At 46.9% G+C, this 26,630-nt stretch overlaps 2 protein-coding genes and 1 pseudogene across 3 annotated transcripts; all 3 read left to right on the top strand.

Annotated features, from left to right (window-relative positions):
- The first annotated feature begins 671 nt into the window (after positions 1 to 671).
- LOC136546159 (succinate dehydrogenase subunit 7, mitochondrial-like) lies at positions 672 to 3,460 on the top strand. The gene is made up of 3 exons (XM_066538130.1): positions 672 to 890; positions 2,096 to 2,198; positions 3,183 to 3,460. Exons 1-3 carry the CDS (start codon positions 765 to 767, stop codon positions 3,224 to 3,226), a joined length of 273 nt encoding a protein of 90 aa, XP_066394227.1. The 5' UTR covers positions 672 to 764; the 3' UTR covers positions 3,227 to 3,460.
- A 150-nt stretch (positions 3,461 to 3,610) lies between these two features.
- Positions 3,611 to 5,252, top strand: LOC136546158 (protein PLASTID REDOX INSENSITIVE 2, chloroplastic-like; annotated as a pseudogene).
- A 3,017-nt stretch (positions 5,253 to 8,269) lies between these two features.
- LOC136546157 (cyclin-D2-1-like) lies at positions 8,270 to 12,632 on the top strand. 2 transcript variants are annotated; one of them, XM_066538129.1, is made up of 6 exons: positions 8,270 to 8,871; positions 9,119 to 9,205; positions 10,819 to 10,914; positions 11,063 to 11,267; positions 11,357 to 11,487; positions 11,575 to 12,632. In XM_066538129.1, exons 1-6 carry the CDS (start codon positions 8,605 to 8,607, stop codon positions 11,764 to 11,766), a joined length of 978 nt encoding a protein of 325 aa, XP_066394226.1. In that variant the 5' UTR covers positions 8,270 to 8,604; the 3' UTR covers positions 11,767 to 12,632. The 2 variants fall into 2 exon arrangements, with proteins under 2 accessions (XP_066394226.1, XP_066394225.1); XM_066538128.1 differs by having other exon boundaries at positions 8,277 to 8,871; positions 10,816 to 10,914; positions 11,575 to 12,631.
- Positions 12,633 to 26,630: the final 13,998 nt, after the last annotated feature.

The following is a 26,630-nucleotide window of genomic DNA, read 5'->3' as shown; positions in this document are numbered from 1 at the left end:
TTCGCTCTAGTAGCTGTGTTGAAGGATTGGATCCTTCTATCATTATGTTGTTCATGCTGGTTACGATTTAAGGTCTTGCCTCTTTTTTTTTTCATGTCTTCATTGTGGTTTACATAACGTATCCTCTAAAACTACATAGGCGAGTTTGGCCAAGAAAAAAATGACAATCTTTGGTAACTTCGGTGTATGAATCATGTATGCTTCCAGATGGTTATTGTGCATGGGAAATGGATGCTCCCACAATACTCAGTTAAATCTGCATGCATCTTTTTGGTGCATTCGTTGGAAAGGGTTTGGAAACCCGATATGGATGGATATAGTCAAAGTGAAGAGGCCAAAGGATCCCCTTCGGTAGTTCGGTGTTTTGCACAGCTCAGTAACACGGAGTAGCATCTCTAGCAACTCACCAATAATTTATTTCCAATCAATTGGTATTGACAGTCACCAATAGTGTTTTTTTAAATATTAGGGAAGATGCTTCAACACATCACCAATAATCTTTTCCGAGATATGGCACCTCTGCTTCCCGATACGAAGGCAGATGACACCACTGCACCAGATTGGGCAACGAATAACGCAAAATTACCCGGGGGCTCAGGGACCAAACCGAGAAAACACAGCCTTGACCTGGACGGATGTCATTTTTGCAATTTTTTCCACCTTGACTAGTCGCGTCGCGTCGATCTCGTCGCACCAACTTCTCAGAGGCCTTGCTCCGCGCCGGCCGCCTTTGCCTGCCTTCCCATCTCCTCTTTCGTTCCGCCATGGCCCAGCCCGCCTTCCTCTCCTCTCTCGGCTCCCGCCTCCGCTCCGCGCCGCCGCCGCCGCCGCACCATCGCCTCCAGCCCAGCCGCGGCTACCACGTCGAGCTCGGCGCTCGCGAGAAAGCGGTAAGCGCTTCCCCCCACTCGCTCGCCATCTCCTCCTTATTCAGTACTTCGATCGCGGGGTCGTGTGGTGGACTGGTGGGAGAAGGGATTCTGGTTGTGACTCGTGGGTTTGTGGAGTTAGATCGCGCCTCTAGGTCTGATCTGCACTCGCCGTGTTGCGAGCTGCGTCGGCTCGATCTGGGTGGAACGGGCGGGGCGTAGGTGCTGTGATTCGGAGCTTTCCTGTAAGCGCGAGGTGGGTGCTGGTCATTGTGGGACGGGAGCATCGCGTAGAGAAGTTGCGTCTGGGCTCTGGCCCAGGATGACTGACCTCGAGGTGCTTTACGTTGCTTTGGTTATGATTGCTAGGGTTGCAATCCCTGCCATTAGTATATGAGGATCGTCCAAATGTCGCCTTTGCTGGACTGAGGCAAGCCATACACGGTAGCAGATGCATCAGATCATCTGGATTAAAGGGGGTAGTGTCTTGGTGTGCTGTGAATCATTCAGATGGATATGAGGCGTATGTGTTATACTCCATCTCTTGCGTGGTGTTTCCAGTCACTGTAGGATGTAGCTTCATAAGTGCTGATATTGTCTATTTCAGAATTCTGATGCTGGGAAGTTGATATCTTACTGGCTACAGTGTTCTTTATCATGTTGAAATTTGCATCTCTTTTAAAAGACAGTGAAACCAGTATATACTCTCTCTGTTCCAAATTATAAGACATTTTAGCTTTTCTACATACATTACTTTTGCTATGCACTTAGATATACACTATTAGATATACACTATGTCTAGATACATAGTTAAAGTAATGTATCTAGAAAAGCCAAAACGTCTTATAATTTGGGAATTGGGATGGGAGGGAGTACATTTGATGGATGGTTTCAGTACTTATACCCTGGGTCTTTTGTGAATATCATATTTCTATGTGGCTTTTGATCGCGTTCTGTCTCCATGTATTTGGCTTTTGCAATTATGTTGGAATCAACCATTCAGATACAAGAGGTCCAGATCAAGGTTGTGCAATGTTGTTGTTTCTGCTACTAGATATTTCATGTTACACCTTGGAATGAGTATTTAGTTTATTAATACACCATACCGCTGCTCCATTGTCATATTTTTTGTCTGGATTTCTTTTTTATATGTGTTTTTTTTTTACTATCTTGAAGCATGTTATTTCTCATCTTTAGTATTTGAACATTGCATTGCTATTTGGCAGCTTTTGGAGGAGGATGTTGCTTTAAAGAGGTTCAAATCATACAAGAACAGTGTGAAACAGGTCTCCAAGATTGGGAATGCTCTCACTTTTGCTGTTGTACTTGGTATGTCTTTGTAGTTGATTTTGGTTTCAGCCTTTTAAATCTTTGGGGCACTGTACTGTAAAGTATTGATGCGCCATGTGAATTCATGCTGACTGCTTCTCCTACTGGTGTATACCTACTATTTTGTTAGCTGTGTTCTTATTATTTCAGTGATACAAGGATGTAGTTAAAGTTGTGCCTAGTGAATTTTATACCTTTGAAGTAAAAAAAAAAATCTAGCTGGAAATTAATATTGGTAGGAGATAGTTGTATATTTCTTACTTTACAATTTGACACGCAACTTACTGAATTCCATTCTCTTGATTAGTTTAATCTCCAGTATATTTTATCCTATATTGAGATTTCCACTACCAACAGATTCTTTTGCTAGTTTCTGATGTTAAGGTTTTTAGTGGGTTGGCATTTGATTTCTTGGTCTCTGGTATGCGTGATTAGTTACCACCTGGTAGTGGCCAATGTTGTTTCTGGTGGATGACCAATGCTTATCAGTTATCACCCAGTTGCATTTACGAACATTGGGATATAACTGTAATATATCATGGCATATTTTCATTGGGTATCCATATTACTATTAGTTGCCTTCCACAGCGGCAGAATGTGTGGGCATTACATCAGGATACTATTGTGCATTTTAGCATTCTGCATGCCCAGCACGAGGTTTTGCTATGTTTTTAATCCTAGACTAATTAGTTGATAGATTGGTCATAGTACCTGCAGTTAGTTCTAGACTGTAAGCAGTAGGTTTCAGCGTTATCCTTTATACTCCCTCCATTTTATATATATGGCGTTTGAGAAAAAAAAAATTAAAAATGAATTGTCATAATGCATCTCCCCATCAGAAAGCTGAATGTGAACTATTCTTCTGAAGTGGGCAAAAATGGAATGCTTACTTCATTTCACCAGTGCTGCCTTTTGCATCAGAAGTATTCATCTGATTGTTGTGTTTAACAGATGCTGACTGTTGTTTGTGTCATTATCCTGCAGCTTGCAGCTACGAGCTTGCTGTGTTTGCGACGAGCACAAAATGAAGGGAAACACAATCATGTGAGGGCATAGTTGTTCCGGGAAGTGATCCATCAGCATAAACTGGCATTCTATCACTTCGTGTTTTTAGTGATCAATCGTACCATGTAAAAATAAAATAAACTAGGTTAACCTTGATTGGCAAATAACATTTCTGTTTTTATGGCCTAGTTGCAAACAATGTGGCACAAGCATTTCATGGTGAATCGTGATGGATGAGCATTGCCTGCTTTTATTTACCGCCTGGGACTGCATTCTGCTGCACATTAATAACAGACTTGGCATTTGTTGAACCAAGTTAAACAAAATAAAATGTGTGTTATTGGGCGGATCTGTGCTCGAGCGCCTTTTGCAATATCGGCTGAAGTGTGTTTGCCCAAATGCTCAACAGCTCAAGTGGCCAGCTATCGCAGACAGGTTACCGTAGCCCAATGCCGCAATCCCAGCCTTCCATTTGGGATCTGACGGCACAGCCCAACCAACATCTCGGCAAAGGAACGCCCCGAAGTCCCGAACAGATAAGGAGTGCAAACCGTGTCGGGGCTTCGGGGACAGCCAAAGCGAAAGACGAACCCAGTGAGGCGAGCGCCGGCGATGGCGACGAGGGCATGGGTCGCAGCGGCCGCTGCCTTGAACTCCTGGCTCCCCGCTCCTGCTCGCCCACGCAGTCGGTCTCCCCAGCGCAGCGCTCGGCGTCGATGGGGCTCCGGCTGCGCAGCCGCCGGCCGTGCCAGGGGAAGTTCGTGTGCCGCCGCGCCAAGAACGCAGGGTACGAGGACTACAAATTCCCGGACCCCATCCCGGAGTTCGCCGAGCAGGTCAGCCTCTCACCCCCTTCACCTTCCTCCTACTGAGTCGGAACGAAGACTGCTGCTGCTGCTGCGGTTAATTTTCTGATGGTTAACCTTCTTTTGGGTGTGTTTCAGGAGACGAGCAAGTTCAGAGAGCACATGGCGTGGCGGCTGGAGCAGAAGAAAGAGGACTACTTCGGGGACCATGTCGAGGAGATCGTTGACATCTGCACCGACGCATGTATCCAATTCCTGAATTCCATGTGCATATAGTTGGTTTAATTCTTAGTAACGGCGAGAGCTCTTGCTTTATATGAATTGAATTGAGTCGGGAGTTGGAATCACAAATTTTGCTTGCACGAATTAGCATCGAATTGAACAAATGTGTTTGGGAAATTATGGAAGGACCTTAGAGGAGATCTCTGAAGGATGCAAAAATGTTTGTTTGTCCATGACAGTTCACAGTTCAGAATTGTATGCATAATATGTTCCTTATACTTCTGTGTTATTGGCGGTTTAGTGCAGTCCAGAAAGTCTCTGCTTAGCTTCCATCAAACTGTGCAAGAGTAGAAGGCCTTTTGCAGATAACATAGACAGTGAAGCATGCAAGTTATGGTGTTAGGCATGTAAATTCAGGCAACTGTTTGTAGGTTAATGGTATAGTAGTAACTGTGATATTAATGTGAGAAGAATGAGACACTTTTACCAGTTATTGCAACCTAATTTAGATCAAATCATTGAACGGTTCGTGTGGTCATATGTTCCTCAATTTTTTTATCTAGGCAACAGAACAACTTCATCTTACTACATTTGATAACACTGCACTTGTACACGAGTTAAAACTGTAGAAAGCACTAACATATGGCTACCCTCACTACCAGATCTTAGGGACATTCTTGGAGAATGATTACTGTGGACCTGGGACGCTCCTGGTTCACCCATTCCTGGACATGAAGGGTGAGATCAAAGAGAGGGGGCTCCCTGGCGCACCTCAAGCGGCACGGGCAGCAATAGCATGGGCTGAAAAGAACATCGACAAGGATTGGAAGGCCTGGACTGGAGAATACTAGCACTAGTTCTTGTTGGGTGTACCTGTACCTTTCGTCTTTCACTGTTTGACTGTAAACTTGAGGTTGAACTCTCTAGACTAGTCATTCCAAGCTCTTGTAACAAAATTTTGGCCCACTTGTTCTGTTGAAGCCGTGGTTTTCCTTTTTTGCGGAAGTGCATGATTTGAAACTTTTCCAGCAACTAGTTGCACACACTGTACTGTATTTACCAATGTGGCAGGCAGGCAAGAAGGCCATTTTGCCATTACCACTGTGACCACTTAATCCTTTGCCTGCAGATGGCGCCTGCCACCAACCCAAAATTGAAGTCAGTCCTTGCTAGGACGTAAGTACGGGAATCCCCGGTGACGTCCTCCACAGGTCCTTCACTTAACTCCTCTCTATGGCCGCTGCCCCTCGCAGGACCAGGACGGACAGCCGCTGACCCGGCCAACGCCTGCCCATCCAAACTGCAAAAGGGTCCTGTTCACAGTTCACTCGATGGAGAACTGGAGATTTGAAGGGCGTCTGCTTCAATGTTGTTGTGTCACTGAGGCGGAAAGGATGGGTTGGCTGTCTGGCGGTCCGGGTCCATGCCATTCAAAGGGCCTGGAAGCTGAATGATGCGAGGTAGAGGAAGCAGGGGGGGGGGGGGGGGGGGGCGTCTCTGAAAAATGGCTGGCTGCCTCCTGCTCTGCCCTGCCTGACGGGTCGGCCGTGCGTTGGCCGGATCGGAGCTTCACGATCCATGGGAGTGAGCTATGGTGGGTGGCTATCGTCTTGGGCAGCTCTGGTGTCTGGGGATGGCGTGCCGTGCCGCGGCCCGTGAACAGTTCTAATGGCGGCCCTGGCCCATGTACGTGACGAGACGGTAAGATATAGGTGCAGTGCAGGTATGGTCCTCCACTTTTCCCTTCTCAATTCTTCGCATCTGTGCCGTCGATGATCGGTTCTCGGAGATCGACGGCCACAAGTGGCGGCAATTCATGCCCGGCTACGCGAGATTGATGTTGAATCGTTCTTGGTACGTTGTGGTAGGGCACGTGAATTTATTTGTACAGGCTCCTATGTAACATACTGGCTGGCCCGTTCGTTGCATGCAGAGTCATAAATTCGCAAAATCGCAAGCATACCTGAATCCCAACAAAGGTACCTCTGTGTCCGTATATATGGTGACCACTCCGTCCGTTCGTATGGATGTGGATCCACAGTAGCTGTAAATGGGCTGCCTGGTGCACTTTCATTTCATCCTGCATTTCTTTTCGGGCCTGAGCTCCTGACAAACATTTGCGAATAAGTAGACATCTTTCTAGGAAGGAATTGGAGGAAAAAGGTGTGAATACTCGTTGGTCCACATCAGTCATACGATTGCACGGGCATACCGCATGCCTACGCTGATACGCAATCAAAGCTACCCGATCGGTCACTCAAGTTGCTCACTGACATACACTTGAATTACAGCTGAGCTGCTCATATGAAATCCGTGAGGATCGGAGTGAGGAACTGATCGAGGACCCGTGCTGTGTGCTGTGCAGAGGCAGGCCGCAGGCGTTAGTACGTACATGGATCGGAGGCCTTGTTTCCCATGCTGCTGCCATGTATACGACACGGCGAGCCAGCAAAGCATATCATTCCCCATTTCCCCTCTGTGCGTTGTGAGCTGTGACTGTGTCTTATCCTTCTCTGTTCCTCAGCCCGGGCCGATCGGACGGACGGATGGATACGGATCGGTACTAGTACTGCTCGTCTGCTCCTGTAGTATGAGCAGTAGGCAAGGCCGTATCGACAAGCCCAACAGACGATGGATCAGATCGGATCTCTCCCTTGGCTCGAGTAGATCTTGACCATCCGTGCTCCAATCATGGTCATGGCCAGGCATGCCAACCCTAGCTAGTCACTTACACCCCTGGCCCCAACAACATGTCACGTTCTTGGGAGTCAGGAGAGAAGCCCAGTTTCGCTCGTCTGAGAATGCTGTTCCGTGTATGTGACCAGACACGACGACCATCGATCAAAGTCGCAAGAGCTAGGCAGCGGTCACGCTCGCGAAAATCAACGTCTGAGAAAGAAAGGATTAACGGCGACAGGAAGATATAATTCACCACTGGGTCCCCTTTGTTATTATTCCCTTTCGGAACTGTCCTTGATCGCGTGCGTCACTGGCATGTGGGGCCTTTGGTCGGCAAATTCTCGAGAGAGGATGGCAGGCATAAGGATGGCCACGGGGATGTACCCGTCGTATCGCCGAAACGTTTTCTTTTTCGTTATGGGGATATTTAATTTTTTACCATCATAAGGAACACAAACATAACATGTGTCACTGACACATGAGTCACTGACGTGGTATTTTATGTACCATCCGCCACCTTAAGATGCTAATCATGTAAAACTTCCGCTACGAAGAATTCATCCCATCTCCGTCCCCGTTAACTGTCTTGGGTATAGATTCTTGCGCATCCCCGTACCCGTCGGGCATTGGTCGGGTAACAGATACCCGACGGGTACTGCATACCCAATAAACAAGGACACTTGGGGGGTTGTAGCTTTGCAATCGGAGACGTTTCTTTTTCACCTGGGTATAAGTGTCACAGTCTCGGAGATGCCGAGGAGAAGGAGCGAGGTTGCGAGGAGAACGAGCAAAGGTGGCAGAGAGACCGAACTGAGGAAGCGAGGGGCACGAGCGCTCGTGAGGCAGGCGTGCTTGTGCTGCTGGCGGAGATGGTGAGGAAAAATTGAACTAGGGTTCCTAGAACACACAAATTATATATATGATTGTTCAGATTTGGGCCAAAATACCTATGTTGAGCTTCTTTGGGCCTAATACTCGCATGACAGCTCAAATAGTCGGGTTCCCCAACGGGTAACGGGGACGGGTAAACAGGGAGCGTTCCCGTACCCGCTATACCCGTCGGGGATGGATTCTTGCACATTTAGATACCCGTGGATAAAGATATGATCACATCTCCACTCCATAATGGATCAAATACCCGTCAAGTATCGAGTATCGGGTATCGGGGCCGTTGCCATCTTTAGGCAGGTACACATGTATAAAGAGGGGATGAGACGGGTTCCTTTTACCAATCATTCCCTACTTATATTATCCGTTCATCATGCGGCCGATTTGTTTTTCTTTTTACCACACAGGCACAGCACAAGGATAAAAATAAAATTCGTACAAACCTGAAACCTCACCATATATACACATGCTGAGCACTTCCATCTATACACAGCACGCATACGATAGCTAGTGTAGTAGTGTAGACTGTGTAGTGGTAGTAGCTAGGCGAGCTAGTTTTATATAGATATATCCTCTACTACTAGTAGTAAGTGCTCTCACATCGATCGCTCACCCTGATCTGACGCTACGCTGCCCGCTATCCTCGTCACTTGTTCCATTCCACTACGACCGGCCACCTCGCCGCCTGCCCTGCCAGTCTGTGCGCCACCACCACGCGCGCCGCCCACTAGCTCCCCTCGGGCACGACAGGCAGTAATGGCCGCCCAGTGACTTGATCGGACCCACCGCCGCGCCGGGCTGGCGGCATGCCGGACGACGCCTACCTCCTCTGCGCCGAGGACGCCGCAGCCGCCTTCGTCTTCGACGCCGCCGGCAGCACCTTGTGCGCCGCCGCAGGGGACGGCGATGACGGGTGCTGCTCCGCGGTCGTCGAGGAGGAGTCGGCGGCCTCCATCGCCGAGCTCATCGGCGGCGAGGCCCAGTACTCGCCGAGGCCGGACTACCCCGACAGGCTCCGGTCCAGGTCCATCGACCCCGCCGTCAGGGCCGAGTCGGTTGCATGGATTCTCAAGGTGACGCGATCTGTCGCGAGGCCAGCCATACACACATGCATATGCTTGATGTATCGTTTAGATTAGACGCCGCACCATGGTCCATGCATGCTAGCTTTGTCGCTCTGTCCCATATGTCTCACCAGTCACCATATGCTAGTCTTGTTAGTTTGTAGAGATGACATATTAGCTCAGCAAGCAATCTCATCTCATCTTATATATATGTCTTGTAATTAGTTATCTCTCACTTCTCCTTCATCGCCATCAGGTGCAAGAATACTACGGATTTGTTCCATTGACAGCCTACCTCGCCGTCAACTACATGGACCGGTTCCTCTCCCTCCACCGTTTGCCGGTAAGCTCCATCCTTGTGTTGTGGTTGTGGCCCCCGCCGCCGCAGCCGCCATTTCTCTTTTCGCCACACACGACACACTGGCTATATTTACTAAATCACATCCTTCCTTATAAATATCATCAGCTAGCAACGCAGTGTGTGAGCACCATAACTCTTTTTCATACATATGAGCATGGTGGTCACATACACACAGTGTGTTTGCGTGTGGTGGCTGTCAGTGGGAAGTTGATCGATGCTCACAGTGCACTAGTGCTGATGTTGGTGTGGAAAAAGAAAGGATTTGGAGGAGCGTGTCCGCGTGGATTAACTAATCAATTATAAGCATCCGTCTAATTACCTTCCTGCCCCTAAACAGAATGGAGGGGGGCAGCTACAGGGGCAAGGGATTTTGTTTATGCACTCAAGACAGAGAGGGAGGGGGGGGGGGGGGGGGGGGGGGTCTTTTGCCTTTGCAGCCGTGCTTTAGCGCAAGAGCAGCCTGCCTGACGCTTTTATCATCGTGTGTGGAACACACCTTATCATTGTGCTCGTGCCTCGCTATCCATCACCTCGTCCCATTCTATCCACATTTTTATTCCATCCATCCATGGCCCTGCCTGGCCTGCCTGTGAGCGAGACTTGCAACTGCAACAGCGCTAGCTGTGGGGTTTCGTGGGGGTGTGGTGGTAGGAGTAGTTTATCTGAATTCATTCTGATTCTGATCTGAACCAAAGGAGAGGAAAAGAACACAAGCTGCTACAGGCTAGCTGTAAACACTGCAAAGTGGTCTCACTCACGCATCTCACTGTATAGGCACCAAGTCATATGCAGCACCTGCCCTGGTTGAAACTGCAGCATTATTTTTCTGACATTTGTTGCCTTGTGCTGTCTGCTGCTGCTGTTTTCCTGAACTGAACACATGCTCTTGGATTTTTTATATGTATGTTTAGATGAAACAACAATCAACCATAGAATATATATCCTAGGACTCCACTGTAAAAGCAATCAAGCATGGGCCATGCCATGCTGAGGTCACCCTCTGAAACTTCAGGGATTTACACTAAGATAATAGGGTTATCCTATCCAGACTCTGCTTTGACTGAAACTGAAGACCTCACCAACCTTTGTTGGAAGTAACATATCTTTTTTCAGAGCCGTACATATGTGTTTGTTCTCAACGGTAATGGTTGGTTAGAGTGCTAATGTAACGGTGTTTCTTGTCTAACTTGCTCCTAGCCCTTGATGTCCTCTATCTCCTCATGTTATAGCATAATAACTCTTATCAGGACTCCTGAATATGTAGTAGTAGGTAATAACAATCAATGTATGTGGTCTTCACAAATGCATGACCACCTCTCTCTCTGTGGTGGCCTGGCCATGTGAACATCCCTACCAAAATGTTGATGGCCCTACATGACCTAGCTTAGCTTGGTGTCCTTGCTTCCATGCCAACAAACAAATAATTTCGGAATTTAAAGTTTGAGATTTTATCATGTTTCACATAATAAAAGAACAGGAGATGCAATGCAAGAATATTATAGAACATGCATGATCTGTCCTTGGTTTCGTGGATCCTTGCTCCAGCATATTCATTGCGGTGTTTTTGTGCGTTTGTCCATGAATGCACGCAGCAGGAGGACGGGTGGGCGATGCAACTGCTGGCCGTGACCTGCCTCTCCCTGGCTGCCAAGATGGAGGAGACCCTCGTGCCCTCCCTCCTGGACCTACAGGCAAGGCAATTAGGACACACTAGTACTTGCCATGCGTGCATGCCACTATGGTTACACGTTTAATCCCAATAATACTCATGAACTCTTGATTAATTAAGGTTGATGAACATTGGTTGATTTTGCGTTGCATTGCATAATTGCATTGCAGGTTGAGGGCACCAGCAGATACGACTTCGACCCCGGGACGGTCGGCCGGATGGAGCTCATCGTCCTGACGGCGCTCAACTGGCGGCTCCGGTCGGTTACTCCCTTCACCTTCATCGACTTCTTCGCGTGCAAGGCCGATCCGGGAGGGAGGCACACCAGGTGCCTCATTGCCCGGGCCACGCAAGTGATTCTGGCTGCAATGCATGGTAATATAATGCACTGCTTGGGGCCGCTGCAGTGCATGCAGTTCCAACCTCCAATGTACTAACTGCGAAACTGTGAACTGCTGCCACAGACATCGAGTTCTTGGACCACTGCCCGTCATCAATGGCGGCAGCGGCCGTGCTTTGTGCCACCGGTGAGACGCCGTCGCTGGAGTCCGTCAGCCCTGGGGCTGCCGTCAGCTGGTGCATCGGCCTTGGAGAGGTACTCAATACAAGAATTATTACGATATGTCATTTTGCAACTTTATAATTTGGAAGTATATACGTAACATTTTGTTTTTGCCTATAGGAAGGAATCAGCAGCTGCTACAGACTGATGCGGCAGCTGGTGACAGGCAACGTCCAGACAAGGGTCGCCAGCACGACCATGGCAGCAGTGAACCTGTGCTGCTCGGATGAGGTGCTGTCCTCGCACTCCTCCTCCACCTCCTCGCCTCCCCCGGCCAAGAGGAGGAAGAGGTCGCCGACGACGGCCACGTGAACACTGAAGGACGCAAGTAGATAGCATTATTTACATGGGTTTTTTTGGGCAGATTAACAGGGTTTGATCGATTTCTTTGCAGTTTGTTGTCGTTTTTTCTTTGTGATTCTTTCTTTCTTTTGCCATTTGTTCTCTTCTTTTGGGGTTGGATCTCTACGCCTCGGTGGTGGGGGCTCTGCCTGCTCGATCGGCCCAACCATCATCATGGCGGCCTCTGGCCTCTGCACCGCCAGCCAGTATGCAATATGTGAAGGTGACGAGAGAGAAAGGCAGCTACAACAGACACGTCTGTGTTTCTCTGTGCAACACTCTGTGGGGCTTCTTCAACCCCGACGCAGAGCTGCAGAGGAACCATTGATTGGTCAGCGAGGAAGCCATGGTGGCAGATGGATGGAGAGGGAGAGGAGTGGGAAAGAGGCAATGAGTTGCGGTGGATGGGCGATGATTGGTAGGGTTAAATGAGGTGGTCAAAGGGCCGGGCGTTCAGGGCGCCTGCCAAGATGCAGCCCTACCTGCAAAGTTCTGTTCATATTCATGAGGGCAAACATTGTTTGTTTCCGAGTGGTTTGTTTGTATTTTGTTGATGCTTCTGCTGAGGGGGGGCATGCTTTGCTGTGATGGGGAGGCACATGGATATGCCCTAGCTAGTGTGGTGGTGCTCTGGAGGGAAATATTTGTCCATCTCCACGGCTAACAGTGTCCAAGCATGGGGCTTTTGGGGGCCCCTTGCTAATTGTTTGTATCTCTTCTTTCATGTTTGTGCATCAATAAAGATTTTGCCATTTCAGTTGGCTTGAGAAGAGAGTAAAAACTGAAGAGAGAGTTTCTGTGTTTTACTTTACCTGCTGCTGGATTGTACTGTATGGTTTAGCACTGTATTCCTGCACCGTTATTCTCAGCGTGTTTAGTTCATGAATTTGGGAATTTGGGTTACTGTAGCACTTTCGTTTTTATTTGCCAAATAGTGTTCACTCATGGACTAATTAGGCTCAAAACGTTCGTCTCGCAATTTCCAACCAAACTGTGTAATTAATTTTTTTTTCGTCTATATTTAATGCTTCATGCATGTATCGTAAGATTCGATGTGATGGCTACTGTAGCATTTTTTAGGAATTTAGGGTGGAAACTAAACACGCGCTCAGTCATATCAGAGGTTGCAGCTGGTCAGACTTGCACATATTTTTTGTCACTACCACTGTCGCTCTGTGACAGAAAAGGCCTCAGCCACAGTGAGGGGCTAAGGGGTTGTCTGACACTGAAAATTCCCTTGCCAATGAACACACAATGTCAAAAAATGACTGTACATCATCACATGATTGTTGAAAGTATATAACTGAGTAGGTTAGGCGCTCGCTATATGCATAAAAAGCACAGTAGGAAGTAGACATGCACTGCGAGGAATGACTCAACTTTGCATATTATTTAGGGTAAAGTACACTTTTCAACTCTCAACTCGCGCCAAAGATCGATTTTCAACCTTTAACTATGAAACCGGATAAGAAACACCCTCCAACTATCAAAACCGGACAAATTTGATCCTCGGCTGGTTTCAAAAGTGTTTTTCTATTTTCGGGAGGCGTCGAAATTTTATATTATTTTTTGAGCATCTTAACGTCCTCAAATGAAAAAAAAAACTCAAAACTACAAAGTTGTAGATCTCATTGAGAGATACAACTTTGGTATAAAAAGTATTTTCATTTAACTCCATACAAATAATATATTAGTGCTCTAGTGCGGCAAGCGCTAGTAGGTGATTATTATGGTGCTAAAATTTTATATTATTTTTTCGAGCATCTTACTGTCCTCAAATGAAAAAAAATTAAAACTATAAAGTTGTAGATCTCATCGAGGTCTACAATTTACTTATAAAAATAATCTTCATCTGACGTCCTATTGAAGACTTGTGATTTTTCAAAAGTTGAGTCTTGTCATGTGACAAAACAATACTGTGGCGTGACAAGACTCAACTTTTGAAAAATCATAACTCTTAAATAGGACGTCAGATGAAGATAATTTTTATATGTAAATTGTAGACCTCGATGAGATCTACAACTTTATAGTTTTAATTTTTTTTTCATTTGAGGACAGTTAGATGCTCGAAAAAATAATATAAAATTTCAGCATCATAATAATCGCCTACTAGCGTTTGCCGCATTAGAGCACTAATATATTATTTGTATGGAGTTAAATGAAAATACTTTTTATACCAAAGTTGTATTTCTCAATGAGATCTACAACTTTGTAGTTTTGAGTTTTTTCATTTAAGGACAGTTAAGATGCTCAAAAAAATAATATAAAATTTCGACGTCTCCCGAAAATAGAAAACCGCTTTTGAAACCAGTAGAGAACCAAATTTGTCCGGTTTTGATAGTTGGAGGGTGTTTCTTAACAGGTTTTATATTTGAAGGTTGAAAATCGAACTTCGACGCGAGTTGAGGGTTGGAAAGTGTATTTTACCCTATTATTTATTGCCCCCAACAAGATCACAAGAGAAGGACAGGTCTGGTGGAGAGCTATCTCACTGAGTCACCAGGTTATTGGTTCGAAGCAGCCTCTCTACAGATTTTACGGGGAAGGGCTTGCCTTGGTTTTTCCCGTCTCCGGACCCCACTCATCACAAGAATTGCTCGCTCAATCATGCTTCGGTACTCTGCTTTTCTACCTGTTATAAGTTTGATCTGGACAATTAATATATATAGAGTCATTGTAAATCTCCTGCTAGCTAAACTAGATGCATGCTAATAAGGATCTCCTATATGCTTTCGTTTAAGATGAGGGAATTAGCATTTTGAACTGATCTCTATATATAGAGAGAGAATACAATATCCACAACCTGAGAACATGCAGGGCACCGTTATGGTGGGCCAGACCTACCAGAGAAAGAGGAAGGCAAGTGGCTGAGCGAGGCATGCAGGCCGCGTCCGTGCACGACGCGGGATTGAGCGCGATAACCGCGCCTTGCTTGAGGTTGTTAGATCAGGAGAGTAAAACTAGGAGTTTGTTTTCATCTTGTAACAAAGGGAGCCTATAAGGCTTAGACAATTCCTTAATGAAGATTTAGCCTGGGATTGAGACCCCTCGTCTCCCTTGGGCGTCTAGCACACCATTCACAGTAACTCCGTAGCGCGGCGTTCGTCGACGCGCCGACCACGGCGCCACCAGTTCGCCGGCGTCTTGTTCGTTCGTTCTCTGCCACTTCTTATCCCTATCGCCTCCGTCCCCTTCCCAGCCGAGTTGGCCGTAACAGCCTGGGGGGTGGGGCGGTGGTAGTCGAAACCACGCCAGAGGAGGGTGGAGAGGTGGTGGGGATGACCGGAGCCGAGGACGACATAGTCTCTGATACCAGGTTGTTACGGCCAACTCGGCTGGGAAGGGGACGGAGGCGATAGGGATAAGAAGTGGCAGAGAACGAACGAACAGGACGCCGGCGAACTGGTGGCGCCGTGGTCGGCGCATCGACGAACGCCGTGCTACGGAGTTACCATGAACGGTGTGCTGGACGCCCAAGGGAGACGAGGTGTTTCAATCCCAGGCTAAATCTTCATTAAGGAATTGTCTAAGCCTTATAGGCTCCCTTTGTTAGAAGATGAAAACAAACTCCTAGTTTTACTCTCCTGATCTAACAACCTCAAGCAAGGCGCGGTTATCGCGCTCAATCCCGCGTCGCGCGCGGACGCGGCCTGCATGCCCGCGATCTCGCTCAGCCACTTGCCTTCCTCTTTCTCTGGTAGGTCTGGCCCACCATAACAACCAGTCTATGCAAAGTTGCAAACTCCCTGCCCCCTAGGAAGAATAACAATATATATATATATATATATATATATATATATATATATATATATATATATATATATATATATATATATAGAACTACTATCCTGTAGCTGGCTACAGAATAACTTATTCTGTAGCCACTTTGAGTTATGATAATTACTATGTTAATTTACGAGATTATAGTAACTCCTTACTAAGTGGTTTAATATAACGTTATGGTAAATATCCCCATGTATTATAGTAACCCAACTATCGTAAATATGTATTGACATTATGGTAAATTAGTATATAAAATTATAGTAAATGGAGGTGGCTACAGAATAACTTATTTTGTAGCCGGCTACTGAATAGCCTCTCCCTATATATATATATATATATATATATATATATATATATATATATATATATATTGTTGTTCATCAGCATTTAGAATAGTGATCAACAGTAGTGGCTAATGGGAATCATTGTGCTAGTACCCATTAACAGGGGCAGTTTGTCATATATCCTTCTTTTCAGTGTTTCTGGAAGGGAGTTACCCACCCAGACCCAGTACAGCTAGCAACCAATGTGCAAGCTGGCTCTGGCTGAGGTGAAACGGCAACATGTCATGGACATGGACCATGGACCTCCAACTCCAAGAGCAGGCACACAGACAGGGGTTGCTGCACGGCACCATACTTTGCCCTAATAATGTACAAATGAGGCCATGACCTTGGAGCCCCACCACAGGACATCCAATCTTTTTTTGTTTTGTTTTTGTTTTTTTGCATTCTGCTGCTGTGCCTGTGATCTGTGAATGTGATGCGCTCAGAGTCACTCGGCGTATTTGTTTGTCTTATTTCTTTTGCTGAATGGCTGGCTGGATGGAGGATGGAGAAAATTCTGGTATCAGACAACTTCTTTAGGTACGTACTACTACAGACACCGGCGATGGCAGCAGTTTTTGCAGCTGCTCTTTTGTCAGAGGGTAGATCTTGAGGAGTCCTTGGCTTTCCAGGAGGGGTGAAAAAACCTCGTCTTTCTCCCAAGAAAAGAGGGGAGAGGTAAGAAAGCGACTTTGAGGGCTCGAAATGAATTTCATCATTTCATTATATAAAATATTGGCCGGTCAAGATTCAGAGATGCGGACTCCGGGTCAGATCGAACGGTGCAGATGGCGTCGAGTACTGAATCCAATGTTGGAGCTGCATGGATGGAGCCCTCGCTTTGAGAACACAGCTTTGCTGATTCAACATTGCATGCACTTTGGTCACCACAGCAGAAGAAAAGGCCATGGTCTCACAGGCAGCTTTGGAATCCCATGACCGAGCGTCCGTCCGAGCCCAAAAGACGGACCGACGAAAGCCTCTCTCAGATTGCAGAAACATGTGTATTGTACTATTGTCTACCCCTGATCTGATCTCTGTATGTAAACGTAGTAGAGAATGATCGAGGGCAGGGCATGCTGTTTCAGTTTCACATTCTCCAGGAGTCCAGGTACTGTATTTCAGAGGACAGCTGAGAAGAGCACAGGGTGCATGCAAATGCTCAGACTGTTATACAAACGGTATCTGCAGGCCTGTCTGCGAGGGCAGAATGCCAGAAGCAGAGGAGAAATCAGAGACTGCAACTGCAGCGGCACGTAGTACATACAATGCGCGCATCTTCAGCTCTGCAGAAGACGATGCGCCTTTGTTTTCAGGTAAAATCAATCAGAGGATTCAGAGGCTGGGCTGTGCGGTGCTGGCAAAGGCGGATCAAAAGAAGTGCTGGCTCCTTTTGGTCCCGCATACGTGCGCTCACACCCGTCGCTCGTGCAGTCGCCTTTTGGACTCACGAGTCACGAGCGGGGCATGGCCATGGCGTCGAGCAAGCTCGTCCCGTCGCAGCGATCGCACGAGCTGCATGCTTTCGCCAATGGCCAGTGCAGGTGCAGAGGAGTGGTGGCTGGCTGGCTGGCGATGCGTCGGCGTGGTGCCTAGTGTGGTCGCCGGGTCCGACCGATGGAGTGGTCAAAAGGTTGCATGATGTGGGAGAATATTTGGAGCGGGGGCGGTGGTTTCCTTTGTGGCGGCGTGGGGAGGCAGCTGCCCCCATCCGGCAGCACCGTGCAGCTGCAGCAGACGTAGCCTTTGCCTCGCGACTTTGCACTTCTTTCGTTTTTTTTATTATTTTATTCATACTTATTAAGAAGATCTTGATATAAAGTATAGCATATATGGAAATGCTTGTGGCGTAACGTATCGTGTGTGTATATGTTCCTTGAAAAAAAGTGTGTGTATATGTATATATGTATATAATCTATATCTATATTTATATCTATACATAATAATAAAGAGGTAAAATTTTCGATCATTTTTTTTCGTCCATCTATTTTTTTTTTCTTCCTCTAGCTACCAGATAATGGAGAATTTCTTCCATTCGGACTTATATATATACTAGCAAATATGCCCGTGCGTGGTTACGGGAGAAACAAATAGAACAAGACATTGCAATATAATGAGTAAATTGCACATGATCAATCCAATTTCTAATGTGGCTAATGTTGCAACGGTTCTCCATGTTGGCTAGATTTTCTCTCCTTTGTTTCACAAATAACCCCCTTGGCAGGCATCTCTTATCACCTGACACCTGCTGCTGTGTCTCGTTGGCTTGTTGAGCATAACGCTATGCTAATGTCTCTTTTTATTTATTATCTGCCGTCATACAAGTACTCACACACTGCATGGTTGTTAGTTGCCTCATGGACATTGACGTATATAATACATTTAGTTACTGAATACCAGGTTACTTTTCATTCAGCAAGCTTTTGCTTTTAACTTATAATAAATTTTCTAATGCTTAAAAGTAGGATTAAAAAATTTTAGCTGTTTTGGAATATATAATCCACTGAAGGCAGCTTACTGAATTATGCGACGTCACCGCAACTTACCCACTTTCTGGATCATGAATGCTCCATGATGCTCTTACTGCTTGCTGGATCATGAATCCTCACCCTACTATATCTCATCTCCATCTGCAGAAACAACCCTACTCTTCATTACCATGCTCCGAGCCTCCGATAAGTGTCACCAAACTGAAGAAAAGTCTAATAGTGCTCAGAACTCAAAGAGATTATGATAAAATTGAAAATAACAGGAGACACATGCATAGAGCCACGCTATCTGAAATGGTTCACTGAAGGAGAGGCCATCATTTTTAAGTGCAAAATTACACCACGAGAACTAAGGTTCTTCACTGACAAGATAAGGAAAGTAATCAAATTGTTGAATCTCTGTTTCCCATATCATTGGACGATGAGGTCTTAACAAACTCAATGTCCGTGAGATTTCATCTAACAATGCAATAACAGGATACAAATCGAATATGTAATTTCTAGGACCTGAAGTCATCACAGGTAGTCAGCAGCCACATTTGGCGTCCCTATGCATTGTTAGACATAATCTGTTGCTCCCCATTCTCTCTTTGGTTGGAGACTGGTCGGCTCGGCCGACCACTCCTTGGGAGTTGGGGACTGATCGGCTCTGCCGACCAGTTCCTGTAGCAGTAGCAGTATTACAATAGGTCACCTCTAGTATATTAGTTGGTAGCTATTATATCAGCCATATCTTGGTAGTGGGCTGAGGTAAGCTTTATACTGCTAGGAGTAGTTGGTATACTCTGTACTTTAGGAGTAGGTAGTTGGTGTACCCTGTACCTTAGGAGTAGGTAGCTGGTGTACTCTTGTACTCAGGAGTAGGTAGTTGACCAACAACTATGTAGCTGGTAGAGGTACAACTAGAGTTGTATATATTCCATCCAAAAGGCAGTGGAATACTTAGTTCAGTTGCCACAAATCAAAGGGCAGGGCTTCGGCTAACGCTGGTGCTTGTGCTGAGTGTGTGTGCGCGCTATTCTCAATCTCTTCTTCTACCTCTAGCCATAGTGAGTGAGTGTATATGCTGGTAAGGTTTCTTACCTATGCAGGGCAGCCAGAGATCAACAAGTGGTATCAGAGCCATATAAGCGCCGTTGCCGGACTAACCGCTGACGATGATGGACAGTTTGGAGATGGGCAACAACAGCGACGCTGTTGTGGCTGCATAGCCACGATAGGAGGTTATTGTACGTACGGTGCGGGAGGTCAGCGGCACCAGTTGGCCGACGCTGACTCGCACTAACTATGGCAAATGGGCGGTGACCATGAAGGTCAAGCTAAGAGCCCGACGGCTCTAGAATGCCATTGACAAGGGCACCGACAACGAAGAAGATGACATATCAGCATTGGAAGCCATCCTCGCTGCTGTGCCAGCGGAGTACAGGGAGCCGTTGGGGACGAAGAGCTCTGCTAAGGAGGTGTGGGAGGCCAATGATGTAATGCGCGTTGGTTCCGACCACGCAAAGAAGGTGACATCCTAGCTGCTGAAGTAGGAGTACGCCAACCTCAAGTTCAAGGATAGTGAATCGGTGGAGGACTTCTCCCTCCGCCTGCAGACACTCATTAGCAAGCTGAGGAGCCACGACGTCACCATCGACGAAGAAGAGGCGGTCTCCAAGTACCTCCACTCCGTGCCGGTGAAGTACATCTAGATTGCACTCTCCATAGAGACGATGCTGGACTTGTCCACCCTCACCATTGAGGATGTGACAAGTCATGTGCGGGCAGTGGACGAGCACATGGAGCAGGCCACAACAACGACGGACAGCGGTAAGCTGCTGCTGACAGAAGAGGAGTGGGCTACCCAGATGAAGGAGAAGAAGTCCAAGGAAGCCTCCTCCAGCTGCAGTGGCGATGGCAAACGCCGCGGCAAGGCTTCTTCGGATAAGAAGAAGAAGAAGGTCGACCCCAACGCCTGTTAGCGCTGTGGAAAGATAGGCCATTGGGCAAAGGAGTGCCCAAATCTAGCGTAGGCTGATGATAATGATGAGGCCACTCTCCTGATGACGATGTTCTATGCACTGCACGACATTAAGGCCAAGGAGAAGGGAGAGGGGATGGTGGTGGAAGGGCCTAGGAAGGCTTTGAAGGCTGTCAACCTCGGATGTGTGGACAACGAGCAGGAGCAGCGGTGGTACATGCACTCCAGTGCCAGCAACCACATGATGGGCTCCAAGACAGCCTTCTCTGAGCTCGACGACAATGTGACCAGCACGGTGAAGTTCGGTGATGGCTCAAGGGTGATGATCCAAGGGCGCGGTACCATCATCTTCAGGTGCTAGAATGGCGAGCATCGTGCACTAACGGATGTATATTACATCCCATAGCTACATTTAAGCATCATCAGCATTGGCCAGCTAGATGAGCGCGACAGTGAAGTACTGATCAAGGACGGTGTCCTCAAGATCAAAGACCAGGAGCTGCGGCTTCTTACCAAGGTGAAGAGGTCCTAGAATTGGCTATACCAACTCGACCTCAAGGTGGAGCTACCCATCTGCTTGGCTACACGGTGCACGAAGGAGTCATGGCTGTGGCATGCCCGGTATGGACATCTCAACTTCGACGCTCTTGGTCGGCTAGAGAAGATGGTGACTGGGCTGCCTCACATCGAGCACGCAGGCGAGCTATGTGTCAGCTGCCTAGCCGGGAAGCAAAGAAGGCTGCCATTCCCAAAGACGATGAAGTATCACATGGTAGAGACCCTTGAGCTAGTCCATGGTGATCTCTATGGGCCAATCACGCCGACGACGCCTAGCGGGCGCAAGTACTTCATCTTGCTAGTGGATGACTATAGCCGGTACATGTGGCTATAGCTTCTGACTAGCAAGACTGACTCAGTGGAAGCGGTCTAGAAGTTCAAGGCGCGTGGAGGCAGAGAGCGGAAAGAAGCTACGTAGTATGAACTGATTGTGGCGGTGAATTCACTTCGGTGGAATTCGCTGAGTACTGCTCGAATCAGGGCATGGTGTGACACCACACCGCGCCGTACTCACCATAGCAGAATGATGTGGTGGAGTGGTGGAACCAAACGGTGGTTGGCATGGCTTGATCCATGATGAAGACTAAGAACATGCCAACAGAGTTCTAGGGAGAGGTGGTGACCACAATGGTATTTATCCTCAACCACGCGCCCACCAAGGCCCTAAAGGGCAAGACGCCGTTCGAGGCTTGGCATGGATGCAAGCCAATTGTGTGCTTCCTTAGGACATTTGGCTGCGTTGGCCATGTGAAGAACACCAAGCCTCACCTTGGCAAGCTGGAAGACAGGAGCACGATGATGGTGTTCCTAGGCTACGAGGAGGGCAGCAAGGCCTATTGGCTTTATAATCCCAAGAGAGGCAAGGTGGTGATCTCTAGGGATGTGGTGTTCGATGAGAAAGTGGCCTAGGACTAGGATAGTCTGGGCATGGGGAAAGCTGGCGGCTTCACTAGCACCTTCATCGTCGTGCGCATGGTCATCCACGGTGGTGGAAATGTTGGAGAGGAGGTGCCGACCACTCTAGCAATAGAGCCAAGCACTCCTAGGGCAGTGTCGAGCACTCCGAGAGGAGTGTCGAGCACTGCAGAGGGGGTGCCAAGCACTTCAACAGCAGTGCAGAGTGCTCCAGTAGTAGAGTCGACCACTCTAGGAGTGGTGCCGACCGTTCTAGCAGCAATGCTGACCACTCTAGTAGTGGTGTTGAGCGGTCCAACAGTGATGCCGATCACTCCAGTAGAACAGGGAGGCCTGGGACCACTGATTGAGTTCACCTCTCCTCCGAGCGACATCAGCGAGTTCGTGGATGCCTTCCACAATGACGAGGAGGTTTGGTTCCACAGGCTAGACAACATCATTGGCAATGCAGGGGCCATAGGCCTAGCGAGTCGGCTACTCAACGATCTAGAGCTGCTCCTTATTAGTGCTGAGGAGCCACCGACGTTCGTAGTGGCTGAACACGACGCCAATTGGCGATGGGTGATGTTGGAAGAGATGAAGGCCATCGAGGACAATGGCACATGGGAGCTGGTAGATCCACTGGTGGGCTCCATGCTGATCGGCTTGAAGTGGGTCTACAAGGTGAAGCGGGATGAGCGTGGCGCCATTGTCAAGTACAAGGCTTGACTCGTCGTCCACGGCTTCGTGCAGCGTGAGGCCATCGACTTCGAGGAAGTCTTTGCTCCGATGGCGTGAATGGAGTCCGTTCGCTTGCCGTTGGCCATGGCAGCAACAAAGGATTGGTGCATCCACCACCTCGATGTGAAGTCTGCGTTCCTCAACGGTGAACTCACGGAGACGATCTTCATCAAGCAAGCTCCAGGCTTCGCCATCAAGGGCGCTGAGCACATGGTGCTCAAGCTATGCAAGGCGCTCTATGGGCAGCGGTAGGCCCCTCAGGCGTGGAACGCCAAGTTTGACGCCAGCTTGGGCGAGCTTGGGTTCACTCGCTGCACTATAGAGCACGCGCTCTACATGTGGCGATGGAGGAATGAGGAGCTCATCGTCGGCATGTACGTGGATGACATAATCGTCACTAGAGCGCAAGCAGAGGACATCGACAGTTTCAAGCGTGAGATGGTAGCTCATTTCAAGATGAGCGATCTCGGCGCGCTCTCCTACTACCTCGGCATCGTGGTGAGGTAGGGGAAGCAGAGCATCTCCCTAGGTCAGCGCGGCTACGTGGAGAAGCTACTTGAGTGTGGCAGCATGGCGGAGTGTGTAACACCTCTGGTGTTACGAGCTTGCTTAGCACCTAGATTTTCTCGAATTTTAAGATTTAACTTATGTTAAAAAGTGTATTTGTTTTCTGAATTATATTGAATAATGGGTTAATTAGTTCCTAGATGTTTTATTTATACAAGTTAGTATGACATATGGACTAGTGCTTAAAAATGCCTGATGGCAAATAAATAGCGAATGACTTGTTTATTTGATTAAGCATGAAAAACTATTTTTATAAACAAAAATAAGATATAACTTGTAATTGGTACTTAAATAAAATTTGAAGTGCAAGTTTAGTAGATAAGAATGCAACTATTGATTTGGTGAATAGAGGTTGTTCCATAGTATTTCTCATGGCTCAAAAATTGAATTTAAAATTTACAAACCGTCTTCTCGCATCAACGCTAAAAATCAGAAATTATATTTTAAAGCGTTGTTTATGGCGGTTTGTTTTGCGCAAAATAATTACATAGCACCTGAAGGGACCGTGACGCCTAAGAGGGGGGGGGGTTGAATTAGGCAACTTAAAATTCTAACTCTAAACTATGGCCTCTTTTTCTAACCCTAGCAAAACCTATGCAAAAGATAAACTACCTAAATGTGCAACTATGGTTTTGCTAGTGTGTTGCTATCTCTACCGCAAAAGGAGTAATACAAATAATGTAAATGCGGACGCTAAAGAGCAAGGTAGGGATATGCAAACTCCCATCGACGACTCTGGTATTTTTACCGAGGTATCGAGAAGCGCGCAAGCTTCTCCCTAGTCCCCGTTGGAGCCCCTTGCAAGGAATCCCTCGCAAGGGCAAAGCTCCCGGTCGGGTAACTCTGTGGATAGCCTCGGGCCTTCCCCACACTCAAGTGGGTCTCCGACGTGCCTTCCGGCAAGCCTCACCCAGATGCTCCCCGCCGTCTTCACTATCAAGCTTTCGGCCAAAACGCCGCGGGCCTTGCTCCCTCCGGTACACGGTGGCGGCCACACCACAAACGCAGTTGGTGTGATTTCGCAAGACTACAAGCCCCTCCGATGTACAACAATGGTGCGCGCAAGCACCGAGTGGTAAGAGGTATGCAAACCTCACTAAACACTAGGCCTAAACCTAGAGCAAGCGCATAAGTGGTGGTCTAATCAACCTAAGCACTTCGCAAAGTACCTACGCTAATCACCTAATAAAACACTAAGCACTATGCAAGTGGAGATCACTAAAATGGTGTATCAACACCCTTGGTATGTTTCCTCAGCTCCACTTTTACCAAATGGCCAGTTGGGGGTTGTATTTAGAAGCCCCAATGAGAAAGTAGCGGTTGAGGATGAAATCTTGCTTTTCTGCTACTGAGCGGACGCTGGAGTTGTCCTAATCAGACGCGTCCAGTCGTCCCAACTATTGGAGTCATGAACAACTGATCGGACGCTGCCAGCATTCAGTCACTTGCCACCGGACGCGTCTGGTCGCAAGTTCGCCGCTCTAGAACCTCTCTATACTCGATCGGACGCTGCTGTCCTACGTCCGGTCGGTTTGCCGCCAGCGTCCGGTCGCTACTGCTGTTGCCAAGCCTCTGATCGGAGCGTCCGGTCGCTTTTCATTAGTGTCCAGTCCAGCGTTCGGTCGCTGCTTCTATTGCCGAGCCTCTTGATCGGAGCATCCAATCGCTTTCCTCTAGCATCCGGTCCAGCGTCCGATCGCTTCTGTGAGCTCGTTTCTTCGTGATCTTGCATGAAGCTTGGTTTCTATCTTCGTGCTTGGACTTTGCTTGATATCATGGGTCTTCTCTTGTGCTCCTAAGGTCTTGCTTAAGGTGTTGATCATTGGATCATCACGTCGCCTTTGTCCAAGTCACGTCTTGTATCCTATTGAACTACAAAACAATCACTTGCAAATTCATTAGTCCAATTTGGTTGTGTTGGTCATCAACCACCAAAATCCAAAGTAAATGGGCCTAGGGTCCATTTTCCTTACAATCTTCTCCTTTTTGGTGATTGATGACAACACGACCAAAGCAAGCAAATAATAGAATTTTGAAATTTAAAAACTACCTACTTGCTAGGATGCAATGAAAGGGGCAAGATTATATGATGCTAAAAGATACTACTTGTAAGATTACATAAAAACTTATGTTGCCCTTGCAAATCTCCCCATGTGGTATTATAGATTTAAGCCTTGCTTCTTATAAATTCTCCCTATTACATAGGCTAATCCATAATCCACTATCCTCTCTTTCTCGGACCATCATCACTTGTAGACACCACTTGTAGACCATTACCACTTGTAAATGATCTAGCTTTTGTTCCTACTTATTAGTGCTTGCTTTTGGTACTCTAAATTCTCCCCCTTTGGAATCAAACACCAAAAAGGAAGACATTAGTAGCACAAGGGAGGGTCAAACTTTGTGATCCTTTGAGTGTAGAGTGAAGTAGATCATAAAATTTGACTCTCACATTATATAGATTAAGCTCCCCCTAAATATATGCATACATATAGTAGAAGACAAAGCATATGCACAATTGACAAATTTTTGCTCAAGGAAATTTAATCTATATAATGCATGGAGAAAGCATATAAATATCAAAATGAAATCAACATGATGATATCGGTTTAGAAATACCACATGTGGAAACTAATTTGATTTCTACCACTTGTAATCGGTGGTGGATATTTAAAGTGTGATGCTTAACTCCGGGGACTCTATTTTTCTTGCAATGAGACTACTACACACATGATAAGCTTGAAAAGGTGTTAGTCTCAAAGCATCCAACTTGTATAGTAGCCTCCCCCTAAATTTGTGCACACAAGTATAGAATACTTGTAGGAAACATGCACATTGATTTTGGAATATAAAATACCACTTGAAAGATGACATCTCATGAATGTGAGAATCATTTTTGAAGATGATATTTGGGAGAAGTTATCTATAATTTAGACTTTGGCACATATTAGATGAACAAATGTAAGACAAGCTATGTATCGTGCTTCTAAGCAATTTTAAACCATGTAGGTTTGCTCCAAGGGTTAAGAATGAAACCGAGCAGGCCTACCATATGATATACCTAGTGTATGCATGATAAAAGATATAAGTATGCAAATGCAAACCTAGGCATGAAGAGTAACTAGATGCTAAAAGATACCAATTGTAGGAAAATTTAAATCTAATACCATTTGAAGGAAATTGAATCTAGTTACCTAACATGGGGAGGGGAATTTGGGTCTATAGTATTCACTAACCCACTTGGCAATGATTTTGTGCATCATAATGCACCCCATGAAATGCATCCATACTTTGCCAAGTCTCTAAATTCCTCGAAGTCCATAGGACTTCTCACTTCCCTTTCGGGATCCAAACCTTTTTGGTGCTCTTCATATTGGAGATGATTTCCTTTGGCACCCAAAAGCGTTTGACCCCATTGTTGGCTTGCTTGTTCACCTTGATAGCCACCACTTTGTCATTTTTGTTCTTCTTCAAGAGGTAAGGTGTGGAGGCCTTCTTGTCCACCTTGTTGGT

The sequence above is a fragment of the Miscanthus floridulus genome, chromosome 3 (genome assembly GCF_019320115.1).
Source record: "Miscanthus floridulus cultivar M001 chromosome 3, ASM1932011v1, whole genome shotgun sequence".
NCBI lineage: Eukaryota > Viridiplantae > Streptophyta > Magnoliopsida > Poales > Poaceae > Miscanthus > Miscanthus floridulus.
This window is presented reverse-complemented; position numbering and strand designations above follow the sequence as displayed.